The sequence below is a fragment of the Tympanuchus pallidicinctus genome, unplaced genomic scaffold, assembly GCF_026119805.1.
Source record: "Tympanuchus pallidicinctus isolate F22 unplaced genomic scaffold, pur_lepc_1.0 scaffold4, whole genome shotgun sequence".
Classification (NCBI taxonomy): Eukaryota; Metazoa; Chordata; class Aves; order Galliformes; family Phasianidae; genus Tympanuchus; species Tympanuchus pallidicinctus.
In genome coordinates this window covers 40,617,247-40,637,013 of record NW_026294758.1, presented here as the reverse complement: position 1 = coordinate 40,637,013, position 19,767 = coordinate 40,617,247, and the positions used below count along the sequence as shown (strand labels likewise).

General features: G+C 37.3%; 1 protein-coding gene across 5 annotated transcripts in view; it reads right to left on the bottom strand.

The window, feature by feature from the left end:
• The window catches only part of SLC24A2 (solute carrier family 24 member 2), a 111,132-nt gene that overhangs the window by 30,071 nt on the left and 61,294 nt on the right, over positions 1-19,767 (bottom strand). For 4 of the 5 annotated variants that reach the window (XM_052700495.1, XM_052700497.1, XM_052700496.1 and 1 more), the window contains exons 5-6: positions 5,349-5,399; positions 240-335 (exon numbers count right to left, since the gene is read on the bottom strand). In XM_052700495.1, the coding sequence (XP_052556455.1) occupies positions 240-335; positions 5,349-5,399 (147 nt within the window). The remainder of the gene's footprint in view (positions 1-239; positions 336-5,348; positions 5,400-19,767) is intronic. The other variant, XM_052700499.1, reaches the window with a different exon arrangement.

Below are 19,767 nucleotides of genomic sequence, written 5' to 3'. Positions count from 1 at the left end.
ATTTATCTCTTCAGTCCTCCTAGGAGGCTTTCTACCTGCAAATCAGACCTTCTCATCTTGCACTTAACTCCTGTACTATCTTCAGATTTCATTCTCTTTTCTATAGGAAATCAGAATATGTTTAGCAAGACAGTAAAAACGAAGCAATAGAGGAATTAACCTCTAAGGATTTACAAGCAAAATGAAACAGTGAAAAACAGTCTCAAGAACACACAACAGATCTGCATGGCTGCACTCACCATGATTAGCAGCTCCATTCTGCCTTTCACTGTCTTCTACCTGGCACTTCTTTTTGGCGATCTTATGCAGAATTGAGGCCCTCTCCTTGAATTTTCCTAAAAGAAAGCATTATTATTATTCAGATGCAGATATTTTGAGAGGCAAAGTTTGTTTGTCATAGCTTAGGATCCAAAAATCACTGCTAATAATCCATTTCCATCCCTCCCCAAAAGCAAACTCTATTAAACACTATCTGATGTTCTTACTAACGCTTTTTTGTTTGTTGTTTTTTTTTCTTCCCGTTTTGCGAACTCTGCAAGAAGTAGAACAAAAAATGGAATCCAACGTTTCTTCTGAAGCAGTCAGTAAAGTTCCACCTAAAAAACTACTGATGTAGGATCTGAGGCTAAAGAGAAGATGAATACAGATGAATATGGATATTACGAACAAATACACACAGTTTCAGGTCTCAGCTAGTAGCACAGTACAACAGAATTTATGATGAGCCCATACACCACATTATTGTGGGTGTGGTCAATCTTGTCACTTTGCACTCAGTATGCCCCCATAAATTCTACTGATACTTCAGATAGGAATGATGAAATCTTCAGAACAAATTATTTCCATGCCAGCTTCTCAAAGGAAAACTTCCATCTCACCATGTTGTCTCCCATGAGGTTAACTATACAGCTGCCTTCAGGACAACTCATCTCCTCCTAAGAGAAAGTCCCAAGTCCTATTGCTCTTCACTGATCAGTGTTTCCAAATGATACATTCATACTAGGCAATGTCAAAGTAGGCAAACTTAAGCAAAACAAATTCACTCCTTTCTCCAGTTTAGTTGATTTGGCTATGTAAGAGCTCTTTGGATAGCTTATCATAGCACATGTGTTGTAGACAGATGCTGTATGCCCTTCTCTATTGCATCCTCATTGGTTTTGCTTTGTAGGACTTCTTTTCTCTTTTTTAAAGTATAAGTTGTTGACTAAAGTATATAGCATTATTAGATAGAGGTTTTGCAGTTTTTAGCTATTCATCTCCAGTTTAAAATTCCACTGAAAATAGTTGAAACACTGAAAATCAACACTAAAAGTTGAAACACTAAAATCAACAAAAAACACTGAAATAAAAAAGACAGCAGGCTTAAGGTCAAAATATATTTCAGTGGAATCACATAATTGATTAGCAATGCAAAATACTACTGGTCATGGATGAACACAGGTAGCTGGATAACAGAAACAGATCACTGTTTCCAGGTTAAAATAAAAGACATACAAGAAACAATCGTTGGTTAAGAAAGAAATCCTCTCTTCCCTTCTCACAAATCAAAGATTATCAGAAACTACACCATCACAAGAAATAGGTTCAAATGCATGTATTAAAGCCTTTATATGTGCAGAAACTTATGCACAGTACATAGGGACTAGCAGTTACCATTCACTTGGAAGTGGAATTCTCACATCAATAACAAATCACTTGGAAAGAATTAAAACATCACCAAGTCCTAACAAGCAGTATTATCCTTCCAGCAGCCCCTATCTTTTCATTAGCATATCATGCTCAGTGTAGGTAACTAAACAGTGGGGAGGAAATGATTAAAAGACATAAAATCAAGTACCGAAAGCTCCTGAACTGAAGCTTCATTGCTGTAAAAAAAGTACCACCAGTCTGTCTGAAGACAGAGCAAAGTAAAAGAACACAGGCCTATGACTCCCCTTTCCATTTGCCTTCCCTTTTTGTCTATAAGTTTCAAACAAACCAAATCAGACCTTGTTCAGCAAAGGGGAAGGACAGACCCACATGGACAGAGAACCACCCCAGGAAATTTCAGAAAGCCCCACAAATTTTGACTTAGGCACAGATCTTGCATGTCTTTTTTCTCTCAACTCCTGGTGTCATTAAAATAACCCACAGGAATTCAATGCTATCATTATTGTTCTAGGAGAAGCTAGAAGTGTGTATTTCCTATATGCTGTAGGTTTTTATACCCAAGCATAGTTTTCACAGCAATTGGTTTCACGAGTGTTTAGATTGATGAAAATATTTGACAGCACAGACCTGAAATATGATATTCGTTCCAGAAAATACTTATTTAATCTAGATTTGCTGAGCTCTGACAAATGTTGCAGTTCATTTTAGTTTAGAAAGAATAGCTCTGAAAGAACAAGAGATCAAGGCCAGATGATTAGCAAAGAAGGTAGCTTAAAACTAAATTGGTTATATTTGAATATATGCAAACAAATCAGTATTGTGTAATACATACACCTTGATCTGCATGAGTAACTCCAGCTGGCATCAGAAGGAAGAGATTTTCTTGCTGATCATGAATATATTAAAAAAATGCAATCCTTGGACTACAATCTAAATTACAGACTACAGATTCCTTGCATGAGAAGCCTCTGATTTTACAGAAAAGTAATTTATCTTCAGAAATTCACTTGTCTAAAAATTTAAGACTTTACAATTTGTCTACTTCTCAGTCTCAGATCAAACACAATCTACTACATCTATGCACAACCAGCACCACAGCTAAGCTTTCATGTATCAGAAGACACCAAATCTGTGGCTGCTGAGCAGTCAGAACTGTGCATTCCAGTCCTGCTGGTGCCCAGTTGTGGAACACATCTGAGGGGTGGCAATTGATCAGTTGTGGAAATTCATCTCATGTGATTTCAGCTTGAACTGTAAATTGCTGCAGAAGTGCCACCTGAAAATAGATGTAGTTTTGTCAAGTCCTAGGCTGTTGGTTGAGGTTACTTGACAGCACAGGACTACTGCAAGGGTTTTTTCCCATCCGGTAGGGTCTATCACTTCTTTAAGTTGGGCAATTGATTAATCAGCAATTAATATAAATTTCTGACCAAACAGAAGCAAATAAAATGGAGATCAGTTTCAAAAACATGGAGCCCAGAGGCCCTCTGGCTGTATCTGCTATTGCCACCTGCCACTTTTGCCTACAAAAATAGATGTGCCTGTGCTTCTCCACCAGAGGACGAAAAATCTGCTGCCTCTCTCCACTCAGGGCTTGGAGGTCCCGGGGTAAGGTTGTATGACATTAGAAAAAACTAGAAATCTGCAACTGGTTTTACATGTTTCTGTGGCTAACTTATTGCAGAAGATGTATAAAAACCTAATTCAAGGAGAAAAAAAAAAGAAAAAAAAGCGTGAAAGGGATGATGAAAATAAGTGTGATGTGAAGTGTGTAGGGATTATACTTCTGAATATTCAAATAGAGAACTGAAAATATAACGCACGTTGATCTAATTGCAACTTCTAAGGTATTCTGTTCATTATTGCTTTATGAAAGACATGAAAATGATGGTGACAGTTGTGTTTAAGCTAAATTGTATCATAGGCTCTTGTCAGTGTTAATACTTCTTCAGACAAAGAGCTTCCTTCCTTCTTTTTGTTACTGGAAGATTTTTGCTACTGGATTTTAGCTACTGCTACAGCATGCTCTTTGATTGTTTATTCATGAGGAGGGCTTTCTGAGGTGACATTGAATATTAATAGCATTACTTCAGTGTAGGCACAGTAATAATAAGTACATATATTATACATAGCATACTTGCAAGGATATTTTCCCACAAGTAACTATATTTAACTAACATAATAGGATTTATAAAAAACCGAAGACAACTTATGCAGAAATTGCTTTTGAAATGGCAGGCTTAGTACTACGGAATAAAATATTAGAACTTTAACACATCCAACTCTGAGGCTAGAACAAGAAATGACATTCACAGCTCAACTGGAGATGAGACATACTGCAAAAGCTTTATTTCTGGTGGCTCTATCTTAATTGATTCTGCTGACTACTCATTTCAGACACTTTAGGGTCCTTCAGAAGTGTTCTTACACAACACAGAGACTGATGTTTGCCAGGTAAAATCTCCTGTCAAGAATTATCTCTTATATTGGAACCAACCCTGTGAATCAGACAGTGAATCTGTGCAATTAAGGGTGGTGCTACTGGGCTGCCCTACAAGTTGATGGTCATGCCTGCTCCAGAAGAAACCAGCATTTGTCAATGATAGAAGGAACCATCTTTCGTAGATGGCCCCAGAATAATATGGACTTATTTGAGCAGCAGCAGTACATACAGAAAATGAGAAGCAGTCAAAAGTTACCAATCGCAACCAAGAGTAAGTCTGTAATGAAGGTTTTCTATAAACCTTTTTAATATCAAGATCAACCTAAACTATAATCTAAACTTGAATATGACTGTGTTTATAAATACAGAGAAAATAAGCTCTTCACCTTTTATGTTCAGCATTAAAAATAAGTAGGGATAGTTAGTTAACCTTTCAACAGATCTCAACCTTATTTCTCTCCTCAGATAGGCCACTAACTACTTATCTGAGCACTCACAACATCTGCCAGGCATCCTAGTCAAAGAGTTGGACAACAGCCTCGATCTTATAGAACTCAGGACTCAGGCCTGGAAAATTTTGAATTACAGAAATGCTGATGAATTCGGACTGAAAATGTGGGAGAAACTAAGGAACTGCACTCCTGAATAAATATAGTAAACTGTAATGCTTTTTATTAGCCGAAGAACTCCCCAAGATTTCAGTGAGCCCTGATTTAGACCCTAATTACTTCCTTCCTGTATTGTTAGAATCAGGATTTTAAGTTGAATACCTTCTGCGTTGCAATTAAGCATGCAATTAGTTTTCCACAAATACTCATGCCTACTTTTTAGAATTCATTCATTACTTTTGAGTAATACAGTAAACTGAAGTCAGTACATAATTTTTCTCAAGCCAAGAGGTTTAGCCAAGTGATTTCAATATCCATAAACAATCTTCCTAAATGCACTGTAAAATATTACAAAATGAGCATTTATAATTCATACTATACTGCAATATGTAACTTATCAGTGTGGTTTTGCATGTACATTCTTTTTTAGCTGTATTTCCTTATCTGAAAGTAGCAAAACTGAAAAGTTGAAAACAAAAACCAGAAAAAAAGAACCAAAGCTTATTGCACTGTCAATGAGGTCATGCAAAAAGGAATCATTCAAAAATGGAGAAACTGAAAACAGAACAATGAAAAATGAAATAAAAAGTAAACACAGAAAAGCCTTCGAAAGAAGCTGATACAAACAATTCTAAAGTATTTCTTACCTTCTTCAGTCATTGTGTCATAATATTTTAGGTTTCCATATGATCCAAGCTCTACAACATCACAGTAAAAGACACAAAGATAAGGAACCAGCAGACAGTCAAGAAATGTACATGTTTTTGCATGTGCTTCATATCAACAGTGATTAATGAGAAAAATTCTGCAGGACAGTGACACATAGATTACAGAAATGGAAGTGCCTTTCCTCCCCCCTGAAATTTCACTTTTAGGTGAATGAAATGAAATTTCCATTTTAGAAGAGCAACTTGTGAGAGCGTGTTAGAAGAAGCGCAGAAATCTACAATTCAACCTTGTCAAGGTGATTACCAACTTGTCCCTATATTATTATTGTCCCTACATATTATATTATTGTCCCTATACTATATTATTGTCCCTATATATTACCAAGGTGTCCCTATATTTGGGAGTACATAATAATCCTTGACAGGACTAGATCAGCAGGATCTTTGAAAACTAAACTATTTAACAGGTCTCAGGCCGTACACACAAATACTTACATGTCCAAAACATACAAAAAACATAATGTCAGAAGTTGTGTGTAATACCATCTCACACACACTGTTCTGACTTGATGGCTTGTTACAAAGGGGTTGCTTAACTTGACCATTCTTGTCATTCGTGAAGTCAGAAAAGATGTATTTACTCACTTTACTGGGGATTATGAGACCTAAATTCATTAAACCATTAACTCGATTTTAATAGAATGAATTATTATACACTCTCAGGGCAGAGCAAAAGCAATGCAGAGAGCTCTAGATCTTTAGGGCTGTGTTTATTTTTCTGTGTGATACAGTCTTTTTTTTTTTTTTTTTAATTACAGATTTTGCTTTACACCTCATTTCTGAGTGAAAATGTCATTTTTTTCTTTAAGTTTTGCATACATATAAATTCAACAGTTAGTATTGGTGTCAACTTTCTGCAAAAAGGACAGGAATAATAAGCACAAAGAAAAATTTTTAAGCAATCTGTTGAGGAATTTATGGATGATTTCGGTTGCTAATTTCATGAAAAATTTTACAATTTAGATTCTGAACATCCAACCTTTTGATAGAGTGTAATCATACAAAATGGATACTAAACAGCTCAATAGCGAAGTTTTCTTTGGAAACACTCCCTCTTCATGTTTATGAAACTGCTTAAGAAATTAACTACAAAATGCTGGCCATTTATTTTGCTTTTAGCTGATGCATCTCACGATCTCTCAGTATTTTTCCACATAAGTGAATTCACTGGAGGTCTGGCCATTACTTCTTAACTGTAAAATAACGTGATGATGCATAAGGTTGATACTTTGAAAGACCCTAATTTTTAATCTATTCTTGGATACCTAAATTTTCCAAAAAAACATTTAACTCAGTGCAAAGACAAAAGCTGTGTAACTGGATAATACAGTGCTACATTTTTAAATGAACTGTGATTTATTGTAAGGATTGCTTCATGGACATACTTTAATAAAACCAATTACAAATATTGGCACACTCCTGCTTGTACAATGCTGTCTGTTATCTGCACATAAGTATGACCACTGAATTTACTTTAAGTCTTTGTTAAGGGAAAAAAAAAGTCATTAAATAAATAATTTAATATACTGTTTTATAATAGTATACAATACATACATTGCTTTGTAACACTGTTCTTATTCTTGAAACACATTCTTTGTAACTACAATTACATAAAGGAATCAATTCTCCAATCGTCTTGATTTTAGCCCTAAAGATTTGAGTTCTTTACCCTGGGAGAGCTCCCAATATCTTCAATATGGACTTTCCTGCACAGAACATTTGGGACCACGTGTGCTGTTTAATTGAGGCTCCATGTCCACTGACTGCAGGGACAGCACTTCTGTTTAAACTTATTTTCATTGATCTTTGCCCTGTCATGTCTGTGATCAGGCTTGCTAAGACCTTGGGTAAGGTGTCTGCTGGGGAAGAATGAGAGTGGAAGACAGATGCCAAAAGGAGCCTAAGAGTAATCAGAGAAATGGGAGTACATGCAGGAGACAACACTGCCAGAGAGAGAGCGCAGAAACTCATGGAGAAATGAAAAGTAAGAATGCAGATGACGGACAAAGTTGAGAAGAAAGTTGTACCATGGTAACAAACTGAAGAACAAACAGAAAGAGAATGCGAGGCCTCTGATTTCATGGCTGAAGCAGAAGAGGTTTCAGACAATGGTGACAATAACAGTGATTTGTGCTACACTTTCAGAAGGAATAAAAGCAGCAGAAGAAGGGCAGGGCACCTGAGACACTTGCAATCTGGTTTAGATCAGTCTGATTCCCATCTGAATTGAGAAATACAAGGCAAATAAGAAAGTAAAACAGAGACTCTGACGTTACAAAACCAAAGAAAAGGAATAGAGAGGCATGAGTACATGATGCTGACAATAATTATGTTCCAGGCAATACTCAACACAACAAGGATTAAACTAGGCTAATTCTTGCAGTTATGAAAATTATTTCCAGGAAAAATTTAATCTTGCTGGTGAGATTATGCTCTTTAGAGCTTTTTAGTCCTGTGTGCAGAAAAGAACGTTTTATATGATCAATGGTCCACTGACTGCAATGCACACAGTAATGATGCTGCAAACTGTAGCTGCATATTTGCATGAATTATTTTCTGGATTTCAAGACTGCTTGAAATCCACAGAATCAGTGCTGCTTAACAACACCAGACATCTGCCTTTACAAGTCAGCCTCTAACGTATCAGCTACTGCTATAAAGCAAATTTCGCTGCTGTAATAAGATTCTGTTCAGTATGGCTGTAAGTAAGCTCAAACTCAATTGAAGTACTTTAAAAATACTGGAAGTGGGAAAGTTTTCTGCTTTTAAAGTAAACTTATTTTAAATGGTCCTGAAAATCTGAAATGTCAAGATAAAAAGTGCTTGAAAAGATAAATCCAACATTACTACAATTGGAGAAGTCCAGCTTCATGAACATGCTATGTAGTTCCCATAGGGAGAGCACAGCAGAAAGACTGGCTGCCAGCCAGTACAAGCATTCCCGCTGGCTGCATAAAACGAAAAGGATGCAGGGATGCAGATTAACAACTGATTCTCAACATTGACAGAATCAATGAATTAATTCATTCCTTTCTGCATATTTTTACACTGGGAGAAAACAGGAGGCTTCTAGTAATCCTGTTTGACATTCCTGTGTCAACGCTTACTATGACAACACTTACCTTATTACCTATTGTTCCCTATTGAATATAGTACAACTACTACTAAGTGGTTCTACTGTAGTTGCCACACAGTACCAAAGTAAACAGAAGAATATTGTTACTCAGCGGTAGCACACTGCTTGCAATTCCAAACAATATACCTAATTATTTTCAATGCTCATAAGTACCATCTGTGGTGAAATACTTATTTCTGCTACTGTAGTGCAGTGCCACGGGCTCCCATGGAAGGAAAACCAGTGTTCCAGATCTCTTTGATCTCCTGCCACAAAAATCTCAGATATTGCAGGTGTCCCTAGTTATATCTGAAATCAGCCCCGCCTAGAGATTCTAAGAATACTCAGAGAACACACAGCTACTCTAAAGATAGCAACCTATAGGTGTGTACCTCTTCATGAAAAATATGAATTCAGATTCTCAGAACAAAGTAACGCATTGTGAGTTTCTTAACCAAGCGTAAGACTTGCACTTCCCATAAAAATACACATTTGCATAAAGATTCATTTCACACATCTTCAAGGTAATTACAATGATTCAAAATTGACATTTCTTTTATTCTAAGCAGAAGTGCTAAGGGGAAAGCACTGATGATAATCCCCTCAATGTTTAGTACAGTTTCACTGTTGTATCTGGCTTTTCAAAACATAAAGGCATCAAGGCTTAATACTTAATCGACATCAGTGGCAACTTTGTCTGACAGGGAACTGTTAGGCTTCAGGAACAAACACATGAAAAGCACAGATCTTTTCAGTTGTTTCAAACACAAACTCATAAATTCAATAGGCTGAATACAAAAGATAGAGTGAGAAGTGAAATGAGAGAGTAAGGGCTCAAAGCTGATGACATCAAGAACGAGCTTGCGGCCAAGAACTGCAACTTAAAAACAGGCAAATGATTATCTAAAATATTGTAAACACAAAGCCTAACCAAGTATTGGAGGCAGAAGTACATTTTTGTGCAAGAGTTGCACATCTGCCTCTGAAGATGAGCCAGTAAGTTCACGAGAGCCCACCTGAGGATGTAACAAGGACTTCACTTTGGTCATCCACCCTTACCCTCATTCTTCTGTGTTCTACTGTGTACAAGTGGGCATATGGAAAAGGGAAATTGTATATGAACTCAATATGCCACTAGTCGGACCAGGCCAGATTTTCATCCTATGTACTCAAAATATACTCATTAGGATAAAGGGGTGATGTCTGCACCAAAAAAAAAATATAAAAAAATAAAAAAACAATAAAAAAAATCAATATTTACTCATCTCTTTCATTGAGACAAATCTCATGTGGGATTGTCTTCTCTTTCTGAGTGGGACAGAATGAGCAAGAAAGAAAACCACAGAACCAGCGTCCCAGCAAGAGAGACTACAGAGGATTCACAACTAGTGACTACTGCTCCCTGCACTCTCAGCACTGCAGGTTCTGAATACTACAGACTGACGGGCTTCATGGTCTATAAGCAGATGGTTTTTGTTTAATTTCATGTTTAGAAGCGATTTTAAGGTTGTCTTTTTTGCCTGCTTTACTGTTCTTTATGAAGTCTTCAACATTTAACATGATGATTTTTTCCTTAGTTACATTCTGGATGGCTTTTTGTGAACAGCCATCTTAGAAATTTCCTTTTGGAAGGATAGTTAAGCCTTTCTTAAACCCTTTAAACCTCTCTAATAAGACTTCTGATTTGTGCCTACTGTTGCCACGTTTTACAGCATCTTCTTTTATTACATACTTTTTTTCAAAGAAAGCTGAGGAGTTAGGCCAGAGGGCTAAGAGAAATTCACGTTATTACATCAAGGAGGTTGTCTTTTCCTGACCTTTTCTATTGCTTTTCCTAGCTGTCATGGACCTGAAAATTCAATCTAGGAAATTCAATTAGATAACCAGAGCCAGCTCTAAACATAAAAAGGCCACTTCTGAAGTTTTGCTAAATACATTGCAATGGCTATGCAATCTAAATTTAAATCAATATCTCATTTTTTTCATCAGTGATATTGGACTAGGAACAAAGGAGTCCTGATACTAGAAGCATGTAAAGCATCTAGCCGAGATTAATGTTACATGTTTATAAAGACAATTTAAGGTAAAATACAACAATCCACCAATTACATGGTATAACACATTGCGATTTTTGAAAAGGAAGATTTCCTTTAAAAAAAACTACTTTAACTGAATCTCAATTTTAATTTGACTCCAATCTTTTATGTACTACATAAACCTCTTAGCTTCCTTACTGGCTACTTTATCTTCTATATAGGATAGACTGGAACTGCTGTAGGTGTTAGCATGTATTGCCACTAGAGAAAGCAGATGTTATAAATGGTTAAAAAATATTTCCTACTGCCTCCAGATAATCTAAACTATGCCATTTATAATTCAGTGCTATAGCCTACGTTTTCACTTGTAGACTTTCAAGCTGGAAGTTCTTGCAAAAAGAGGGCATGCCGTTGAGATGGTGTAATGTTAAATATAAATGGATCTCTTCTGGATCTGAGTAATACAGTAAATAATAATAATTGCACACATTTTAGAATTATATCTAATAGTTGTTTTATTAACACTCCTAAGCAAATAAATATTTTAAATGAAGATGATAAGGCAAAATCTTATGTTGATACCTCTAGCTGATGTTCGGTTTCTTGAGTAGTAGACATCATACTGCGTAATAACAAAATAATGTAACACTGTCTCTAGCCTCTATAAAGAAATGTGATCAACCTTCATCTTGTCTTCTGATTACAAGTCTCTATTCCTGTTTTTTCTCCTTACGTGTCCTTACCTTGTTTTTTACTGTAGGTGATTTTGTCCTGAAAATAATCTTGTTAGAGATGTCTGGTTTTATTACAATTAGTTTACTGCAATTGTATGTAATTGCAATGTGAGTAGAAACATAAATAAAAATGTATACAATCTTATCAGTAGAGCTCTGGGCAGCTCAGAAGCATGGCCAAAAGCAAAATCTGTCTGTTACTTTGCTCCTAGTGCAGCATTTAAAATGAAGGCTGAAATCCCAGAGCTCTTAACACACCACACTATCCAGCAGATCTTATGGTGCCAGAAAGAAGTTTGTCAGAGGACCAAAGGAGTTTTAACTGACAGAAGTTAAAATGAGAAAATATTTTTGAAGAGGTGATCAGTGGCTTCTAATTAACATTTAAAAGTAACAGAAAGTTATTTCAATGACTATTGTGTGTCAGAAAGTGCTTCTGATACTTTTAGGTGAGGGTTGTTTTTTTTTTTTTTTAATTTAAGAAAGGCATCAAGTGGCTTGCTCCTGATGGCTTTGTTTCCTTTCCAATCTTCTTTCTTTCATTCATGTGTTGCCTTTGTGGCATCTGCCAACAAACTCAATGAAGACAGGTGCCATACCTTCTGGAGAACATAGTAACGATCTAAGGACAACCAGTACACTGACAGAGCTGCCCCTGCCTGGGCCAAATATAACTGCCCAATATTTCCTTTGAAAGAATTTTCTAATATAATATTGATTCAAATGCACTTCTCAAATGCAAACATGAAGACTTGCTCATGAAGACTAATAATATTGGTGGTTTTGCCACTGATTCTAAAGGTGAGAGGGTTTTATCTCTTGTCTTTGAGACGTGGTGTGCTGGACACATTTGACTCCAGCTGCAATGAATTGTGCTTCTGGTTTTCACGTTTTCAGATGAGGTGAATAATGCATGGGCAGTGTACACTTCTCTCACAGTCTCGTTAAAAAATCCAGATCTTTTTTTGTTGTTGTTGTTGAGGATGTAGTAATCTACCATAAGCTAACTGAAGTAAAGGAAAACTTCCACCTTCCCACTAAAGAGAAATTCCCTTTTAACTACTATTACACCCTGATCTATATAGGCTTATAAATGAATACAAATTCATGTTCTTTGTTGTTAATATTTTTAACAAGAAAATTCAGATTCAGGAAGAAACTTAAAATGAAGCTAATGCTATTAAGCATGGAATTGCATAGACAGGACAGCTGTACCCTGCCCAGGGATAATGCCTGCACTTAAATATTCATGCCTTCTTTTCACGCTCTGTAGGGACTCCCATGAAGAATATGCTTTCTGAAGAACAGAGCCTCACTGGAAAACACCATGGGATGTGAGACAAGAATTTTGCTTGCAGCAAGCAGCTTGAGTGGGTTCTAGTTAAAAGAATAAAACATGACATATAGAAATAAGTTGTTGAGAAATCTAGCATTTACCACAAAACAAGGGATATATTTCAAATCAAAAATAAATTATAAGAAGGCACTAGAAAACTTCCATTATTCAGACTTTGCTACCATCACAGAAGAATATGGATTTTAAATGTGACCTATGCTTCTTATGTCAGAAAGTCAGGACGTTTAATACCTTTACCTGTGGGAATGGTAAATTAATAAAAGTAGGGAAAAGAGAGCTATCAGAAAGGAAAGACATTTTCATCTAAAGTAAAATCTTGTGATTTCCAAGGGGAAACAGCTACTTTCAACATTCTGACAAGGGATTAACAAGGCTATCTAATATACCATATATCGCACCTTTGTTTATTGACATAGACCTGCCCTTAGCTATCCATAATTCATGATTTCAGCTTTACCTATGTGGTTACTTGCACTAGCTGTATGGGGAGTTTTACCTATAGCTTTTGATATCAGTTTGATGATGGAAATATCTGTAAAAATACTAATCTCGTCTACATTTACCATGTAACCTCATCACGTACCTAAATTTCTATGGTCTCTGTCATAGCTGAAAAGTAAAGAAAAAGGAAAGAAGGCCTCACTAGGGAGAGATGTTTCTCTAATGGCTGTGCCAAGAACCATATCACTGAAAGCCAAGCTAGCAATGTGCTAGCAACAAAGAAGACTAATATTATGCTGGGCTGCATTTGTTTGAGAACCACAGAAGGACGAGGGAAGGACCTTTCCCCTCCACTCAGCACTGGTGAGGTGCATCTGTGCACAGGGTCCCAAGCTGGGTTCCCCAATGCAGAAGGGTGACTAGAGTGAGTCCACTAATTGTCTGCAGAGATGATGAAGTACTTTGATGCCTAGCCTGGAGGTGGCAAGTCTCAGAGATCTTATCCATAAACCTAAGTACTAGGTGGGAGGGAAAGAATGGAGCAGGAGAGTCTTCTTGGAAGAACCCACTGACAGAGAAAGAGTGAACTGGCACAAAATAAACATGAGAAAATTCCATTTGAACGCAAGATTTGGTGGTGGTCAAACACTGCAATATGTAACCCAGAATGAATGTGGGGTATCCATCTGTGCAGACAGTCCTTTACAGGACTCAGTCCTGGGCAATCCTATCTAAGCAGAGTAGTGGTGAATTAAAGAACTTCCCTCCAATCAAAATGAAATCTAAAAAAAGATTTTTTGAAAGATATCTGCACAAAGGGCATTGGTATCTGCCTGTGTAAGATATTAAACTCTACTCCGAAGGTGAGCCTCATTGCCCTATACATTGTTTTCCTTTTTTCAAATCAGACTGAGGTTCCACAAGATGAGATAAACTCAACTCTAACTAAGTACTATCAATTTGTGTGTGAGCCTGGCTGAGAGCCCCCATCTTCTTTGGCAGAAATCCCTTGCAAACACTTCACTCTTCAGCAGAAGGGGAAGCCAGAAAGCTCATGTTTTTCTGCTCAGAAGGCTGTTTTTCTATGGCATGCTATAGGAAGCAAGAACTTTTCCAAGCTGGGTGAGAACAAGTGCGCAGGAAGGATACTGAGCTCCTTTTGAAGCCCACAGCTATGACTAAAGGACACTCAAGAACGATGAAGGATCTAAACTAGAGAATCATACATGGTAATTTTTGTTAATTTTGCCCATATTTGCACTTTTTTTTTAATGTTATCTAAAGTGCTGTTGAGGTTAGAAGCCACAAAAAAATAATTCTTTCATTTTTGCCATAGTGCTGAGAAATGCGCTGCAATCCTGCAACATTTACATGCTAGAACTGAGGAGACTGGAAGTACTCAGGTTACTTCAAAAAGTTGAGAAGAGCCCACAAGCAGGTGGAAAATGTGCTGCCTGGCCTTTTTTCTTCTGAAGACATAACAAATAAACAGCTTTAGCTATTAAAGTGACATACCCAGTTGGGTACCAAGAACAATGGAAGAACTACAGCACAAGGTTTTTGCAAAAGGAGACAAATCTGGAATTCTACTGGGTGATAGTCAAGTGAAAAGCTACCCAACCTCTGACAACCTGTGACATTTTCCATCATGTCTCAGAAAAGAACACAGATAACAGAAGCAAATTAAGCAAAATAGCTTAAGGTGAAAGGAAAAGCTGAGAAATTATTAAGACCACTATTTAGGAACACAACAGGATATAGAGCGTAATTAGTAATAATTCACTACTGCATCAAAAATTCTGATAATTGTTTTCATTATTTTCCTGAGAAGCATGAATTCAGGTTGCTGCTTTTCCTTTGTCAGAGCAGAAAGTGACAGTAGACTGTTTTTCTGCATTCACTGACGGAATTGACAGAAATGTCAGATTTATGTAACAGAAGGTTACTTCCCTCACCAGAAACTTGCATCATATTTATGTTTAAAAAAGCAAAGCATATAAGACAAACAAGAACTTTTCTGCAGAAGTACATCCTGTAGTTTTCCATTTTGGAATTATGTCCAAAGAAAGGAATAGGAGAGAATTGCCAAAGTTATGTATCTATGACTGGGGACTGAGCTATGGCAGAGATTTATATCACACTCATTTTCATACAGAGAATGTAACTTGCATATGAGTTATATCCTTGTCACACAATAGCAAGGGAGTCAGTATCTAGCTAAATCCTCCCTTGCCAAGGAAGACATTTTGTTGGTCTGTGGCAGCCTATCAGAAGACTGAAAAGTGGCATGGTAAGCTTGTCACTTGCTAACTCAGTGCAAGAAAAGCAACATAGCCTCAGGCTGCAGCTGCTTTCTGAATCCCCACTTCACCAGCTGTACGCTCCCTTTTTAACAGACCACCTATAGCAGCTTCCAAGGTCCTGAAGGTATAGGTCTTTAAAGCAACAGCAATAAGAACCAGTGGTTCCACAAATGCAGAGAGATCCCTGTCTTCCCTCTAACCTTTCTGTGTTGAGCAAGTTGTGTAGGATACAGACTGTAGGGAAATGTAGGGAGATAGTAGGCTTTCTATTCATAGTAGAATAACATGGTAGACACTTCACAGAAAAATCATAGAATCATAGAATGGTTTGGGTTGGAATGGACCATAAAAACCCTCAGTCTCAACCCCACTGCTGTGGGCAGAGCTGCCACCCATCAGATCAGGCTACCCACGGCACCATCCAACCTGGTCTTGAATGTCTTCATGAATGAGACACACACAGCTTCTCTGGGCAGCCTTTGCCAGTGCCTCACTACTCTCTGAATAAAAGATTCCCTCCTAATATCAAACTTAAATCTCCTCTCTTTTAATTTAATCCACAAGAATCCCAAAGTTCTCTGTAGGGCTACTCTCAATGAGTTCTTCCCCAAAACTGCACACAAGTCCATGATTTTCCCATCACAAGTGCAGCACCTTGCACTTGGCCTTCTTGAACCTCATTTGCTTCATGTGGGCCCAAATCTCAAGTTTGTCAAGGCTCCTTTGGATGGCATCCTTTCCTTTTGTCATATCAAATGCACTGCTTAGCTTGGTATCATCTTTCTGATTGTGCACTCTTCTATCTAAGTCATTGATAAATATGTTGAAGAGCACTGGTCCCAAGACTAATCCCTTGGGGCACTGCTCTGCACCTTGACATAGAGCCACTGACCATAAAATACTTTCCAGGATTTTCCTCCATGCAAAACTAAAGCTGTCTCCCAATAAAAAAAAAAAAAAAAAATTGAAAAAAAAAGAAAAAAAAAGTTGTTAGTAAATCCTACCCGTACATAACCCAAGAAACCAATCATAACCCATCTCAATACCAAGACTCAGACAGAGGTACCTCCACAAATGATAAAGGAATGTTACAGTTTATGTTTGAGTTGCTTGGGTTTTGGATTGGGGTTTGATCAGAACAGCTGATCTGATGATGCAGTCCTTATTCAAATGAGTAATGCTGTTATGAACAGTCCAGGTTGCTACTGGGTGAATAAACGACTGCCAGAGCAGCACTTAAGCAGAAACAAATTTGGCACAGGATTTCCTGGGGATTATTGACTGGCTGGGAGTAGATGATAGCCTGATGCAAAGGCAATCATTAATCTTAATCTCCAGGAAATGATCTCTACCAAGGTCATTATACCTTTAACAAGACAAAAGCAAACAGAAATGAATGTCACATGGATATTTATATTTGTAATGAACAATGAGGTTTAAAGCTGATATATAGCTAACGAATAACCTACCCATGCACCTGTTAAAGAACCTGATCTCTTATCTTCTTAGAAGCTTTAAACTGAGACCAAGGAGAAGCCTCTCTTGTCTTAGGTTGTTATATCTGCAGCATGTCTGCACATCTGCCTGAATGCAATGTTCCAAATATCCAGTGACTCCCACTGATCTCAGATCTTATTCATCTGTTAGAGGTGGGCTGAATAATTTGCAATTCTCTGCTCTCCAAGTTTTAATATTGGCTTCAACAAGACATGCACAAGTCATGGTAAAAGCACACCTGATGGAAACAGGGTGAAAAACTAGTCCACAAGTGTAGAATTTTATATCCTGATCACTGTTCATCTGTATCTTATAGAAAGTAAAAACTTCTTAAACTCATTTATCTATCTTTTAATATTCTCCAGCTTACAACCATTTTCCAGAGGCTCTCTGCTAAAGCAGAATTTGGTTGTGAATATACAAATGAATTACTCAGAAGTAAAGAGCATGAATTGGTTTTCTATATTACATCACATGATAATGTAAAAATAACACTGTGTAGGCCAAGCTGACCTTAAATAATCATGTCATCTGTTTATACATCCTATAACACGCTACCACTAAGAGGGCTTAGAAGGTACTTCTGCTCTGTCAGCCTTACCAAGCCCATAGAAGCCAAAATGACAAAGCATTTTCTCCTTGTAGTTATTAAAGAGAAAGTAACAATTAATTTTATTAATGACTGAAAGGAAAGCTGGATATTCCAGCAGCATGGTGACAAGAAGTTTTAGCTCTGATGGCAACATTAGACCTAGAGGTTGTGAAGGGTGAAACATGTTGGTGACAGACTTCACAAAAGCTTTTCTGGAGACTAAATATCTGGTTTGTTTGGCTGGACCTGCTGAAGTGCTGCCAGTGTCCACTTGGAAAGTGCTTCTATTAAAGCAAACAGCAGGACAGAAGGAACGCAATTACTGAGGAAGCCATCCTAATGGAAAAGAGTGAAAGGAAGCAGGTGCAGATGAGAGAAAATAGTATGAGGAAAATAAGAGAAAAAAGAAAGGACGCAAATGGTAGCAAAATGGAGAAAGAGAAAGCAAGGAAGAAGAAGAGAGTAATAATGAATGACAGAAGAAATGAGACAGGAAGGATGATAGGAGAATGCCCAAATGCTGTGATTGCTGGTGTGCTCACATATGTGCTTTCATTTAGAACTTTCATACTTTCTTCCTCTGAGAATGGCATTTCAAAACATTTTCATATACTTCTCTTTGTTTCAGATCCAAAACAGGTATTTCATCCACCAATTTAGTCAAGGCCTTATACAGTGGTCTCCCTCAATTCTTTCATCATGCAGTCAGTACTGACATTTGGGACTGCCCAGACCCAGGAACAGAACCTTTCACTTGATCTTGTTGAATGTCATGAATTTTGCATAGGCCCACCTACGAAGCCTGTCAAGGCCGCTCTATATCACATCCCTTCCTTCTATTGTATCAACAGCACCAGCCTTGGTGTCATCTGCAAGCTTGCTGAGTGTGTACTCAATCCCTCTGTCTATACCAGTAATGAAAATATTAGAGAGCACCAGGCCCAAGATTGACCCTTGAAGACATCACTTGTCACCTGCACATTGAATCATTGACAGCAACTCTTCAGACACAGCCAATTCCTTATCCACTGAATAGTTCATCCATCAAATTCAAAGTCTCTCCTGTTCAGAGATAAGAATGCTGTGTGGAACCATATTAAAAGCTTTGGATGAGTCAAAGTAGATAACATCAGTTACTCTTTACTTGACCACGAGTACTGTCACTCTGCTGTAGAACACCAGCCAGTTGGTCAGGCATGATTTGCTCTTCATGAAGACCTATTGGCTGTCCATAATCATTCCCTGACTTATATCACCTTGACACAGTTTCTTGGAGGATCTCCACCATGATCTTAATGAGCATAGAGGTGAGCTGAAACCTGACTGGTGTCTTCCAAACCACCTGCAAAACTAAACATTTTGAAAGCCAGGCCTCCCCACAAAAGAAGTGGTGCCTCAGAAAGCGTTAATGAACATAAGGTCTGGCAGAATACAACAGTTAATACATCTGGACATAAAACAGTTAATATATCAATACAACAGTTAATATGTTAATACAACAGTTAATATATCTGGACATAAAAAAAATAAAACCAAAAGGTAAAAAAAATAAAACCAAAGCTGCAAATGCAAAAGTGTTTACTGAATTGCACACTGGGCTTTCATTAACTCAAATTTAATTTTGTGTACTGGGTGAATATTTGAAAGTTTAGTTCCTTTGATGTCAATACCACATCCAATGTCTGCACCGCATTTTCCATGTTTCCATACTTCTTGGACATTTTCTGATAATTGTACATAACAACACCATGATTACTGCAAATGTTTTTATTATTTTGTTTTATTTTGTAAATTCAAACTCATCATGTCAGTTTTAGTGAAAGATACAGGTTTCATATCAGTGCCCAGTACTCATATAAGGACCACCAACTTTACATTCTGATTTTTGAAGAACGTGAGCTCTAAGACAAATTTCAGAGTTTGGACACACGTTAAAAAAAAAAAAAAAAAGCTATTGTGAGCAAGCAAACCACGACTATATTTTTTCTGTAAGTCAAATTTATCCTTTGCAGTCATTTCTATCAATCCATATTGATCTCAAAAGTTTTACTGACACAATGAGTAGTTGCACAGAGTTACTTGATATACTTAATTACAGTAATTGGTTTTCAAAAAACTCAGGACAGATTTCACGTCTTGAAAACCTTTTTTCCTGTGCTGTCCCAAACAGGGAAGACTGTACACTGCGTGGTACAGTGCTGCTAGAGGGGAAAAGCACTGGAATAAAATCTGAATGCTAAACAACCTATGTTTAGGGGAACAA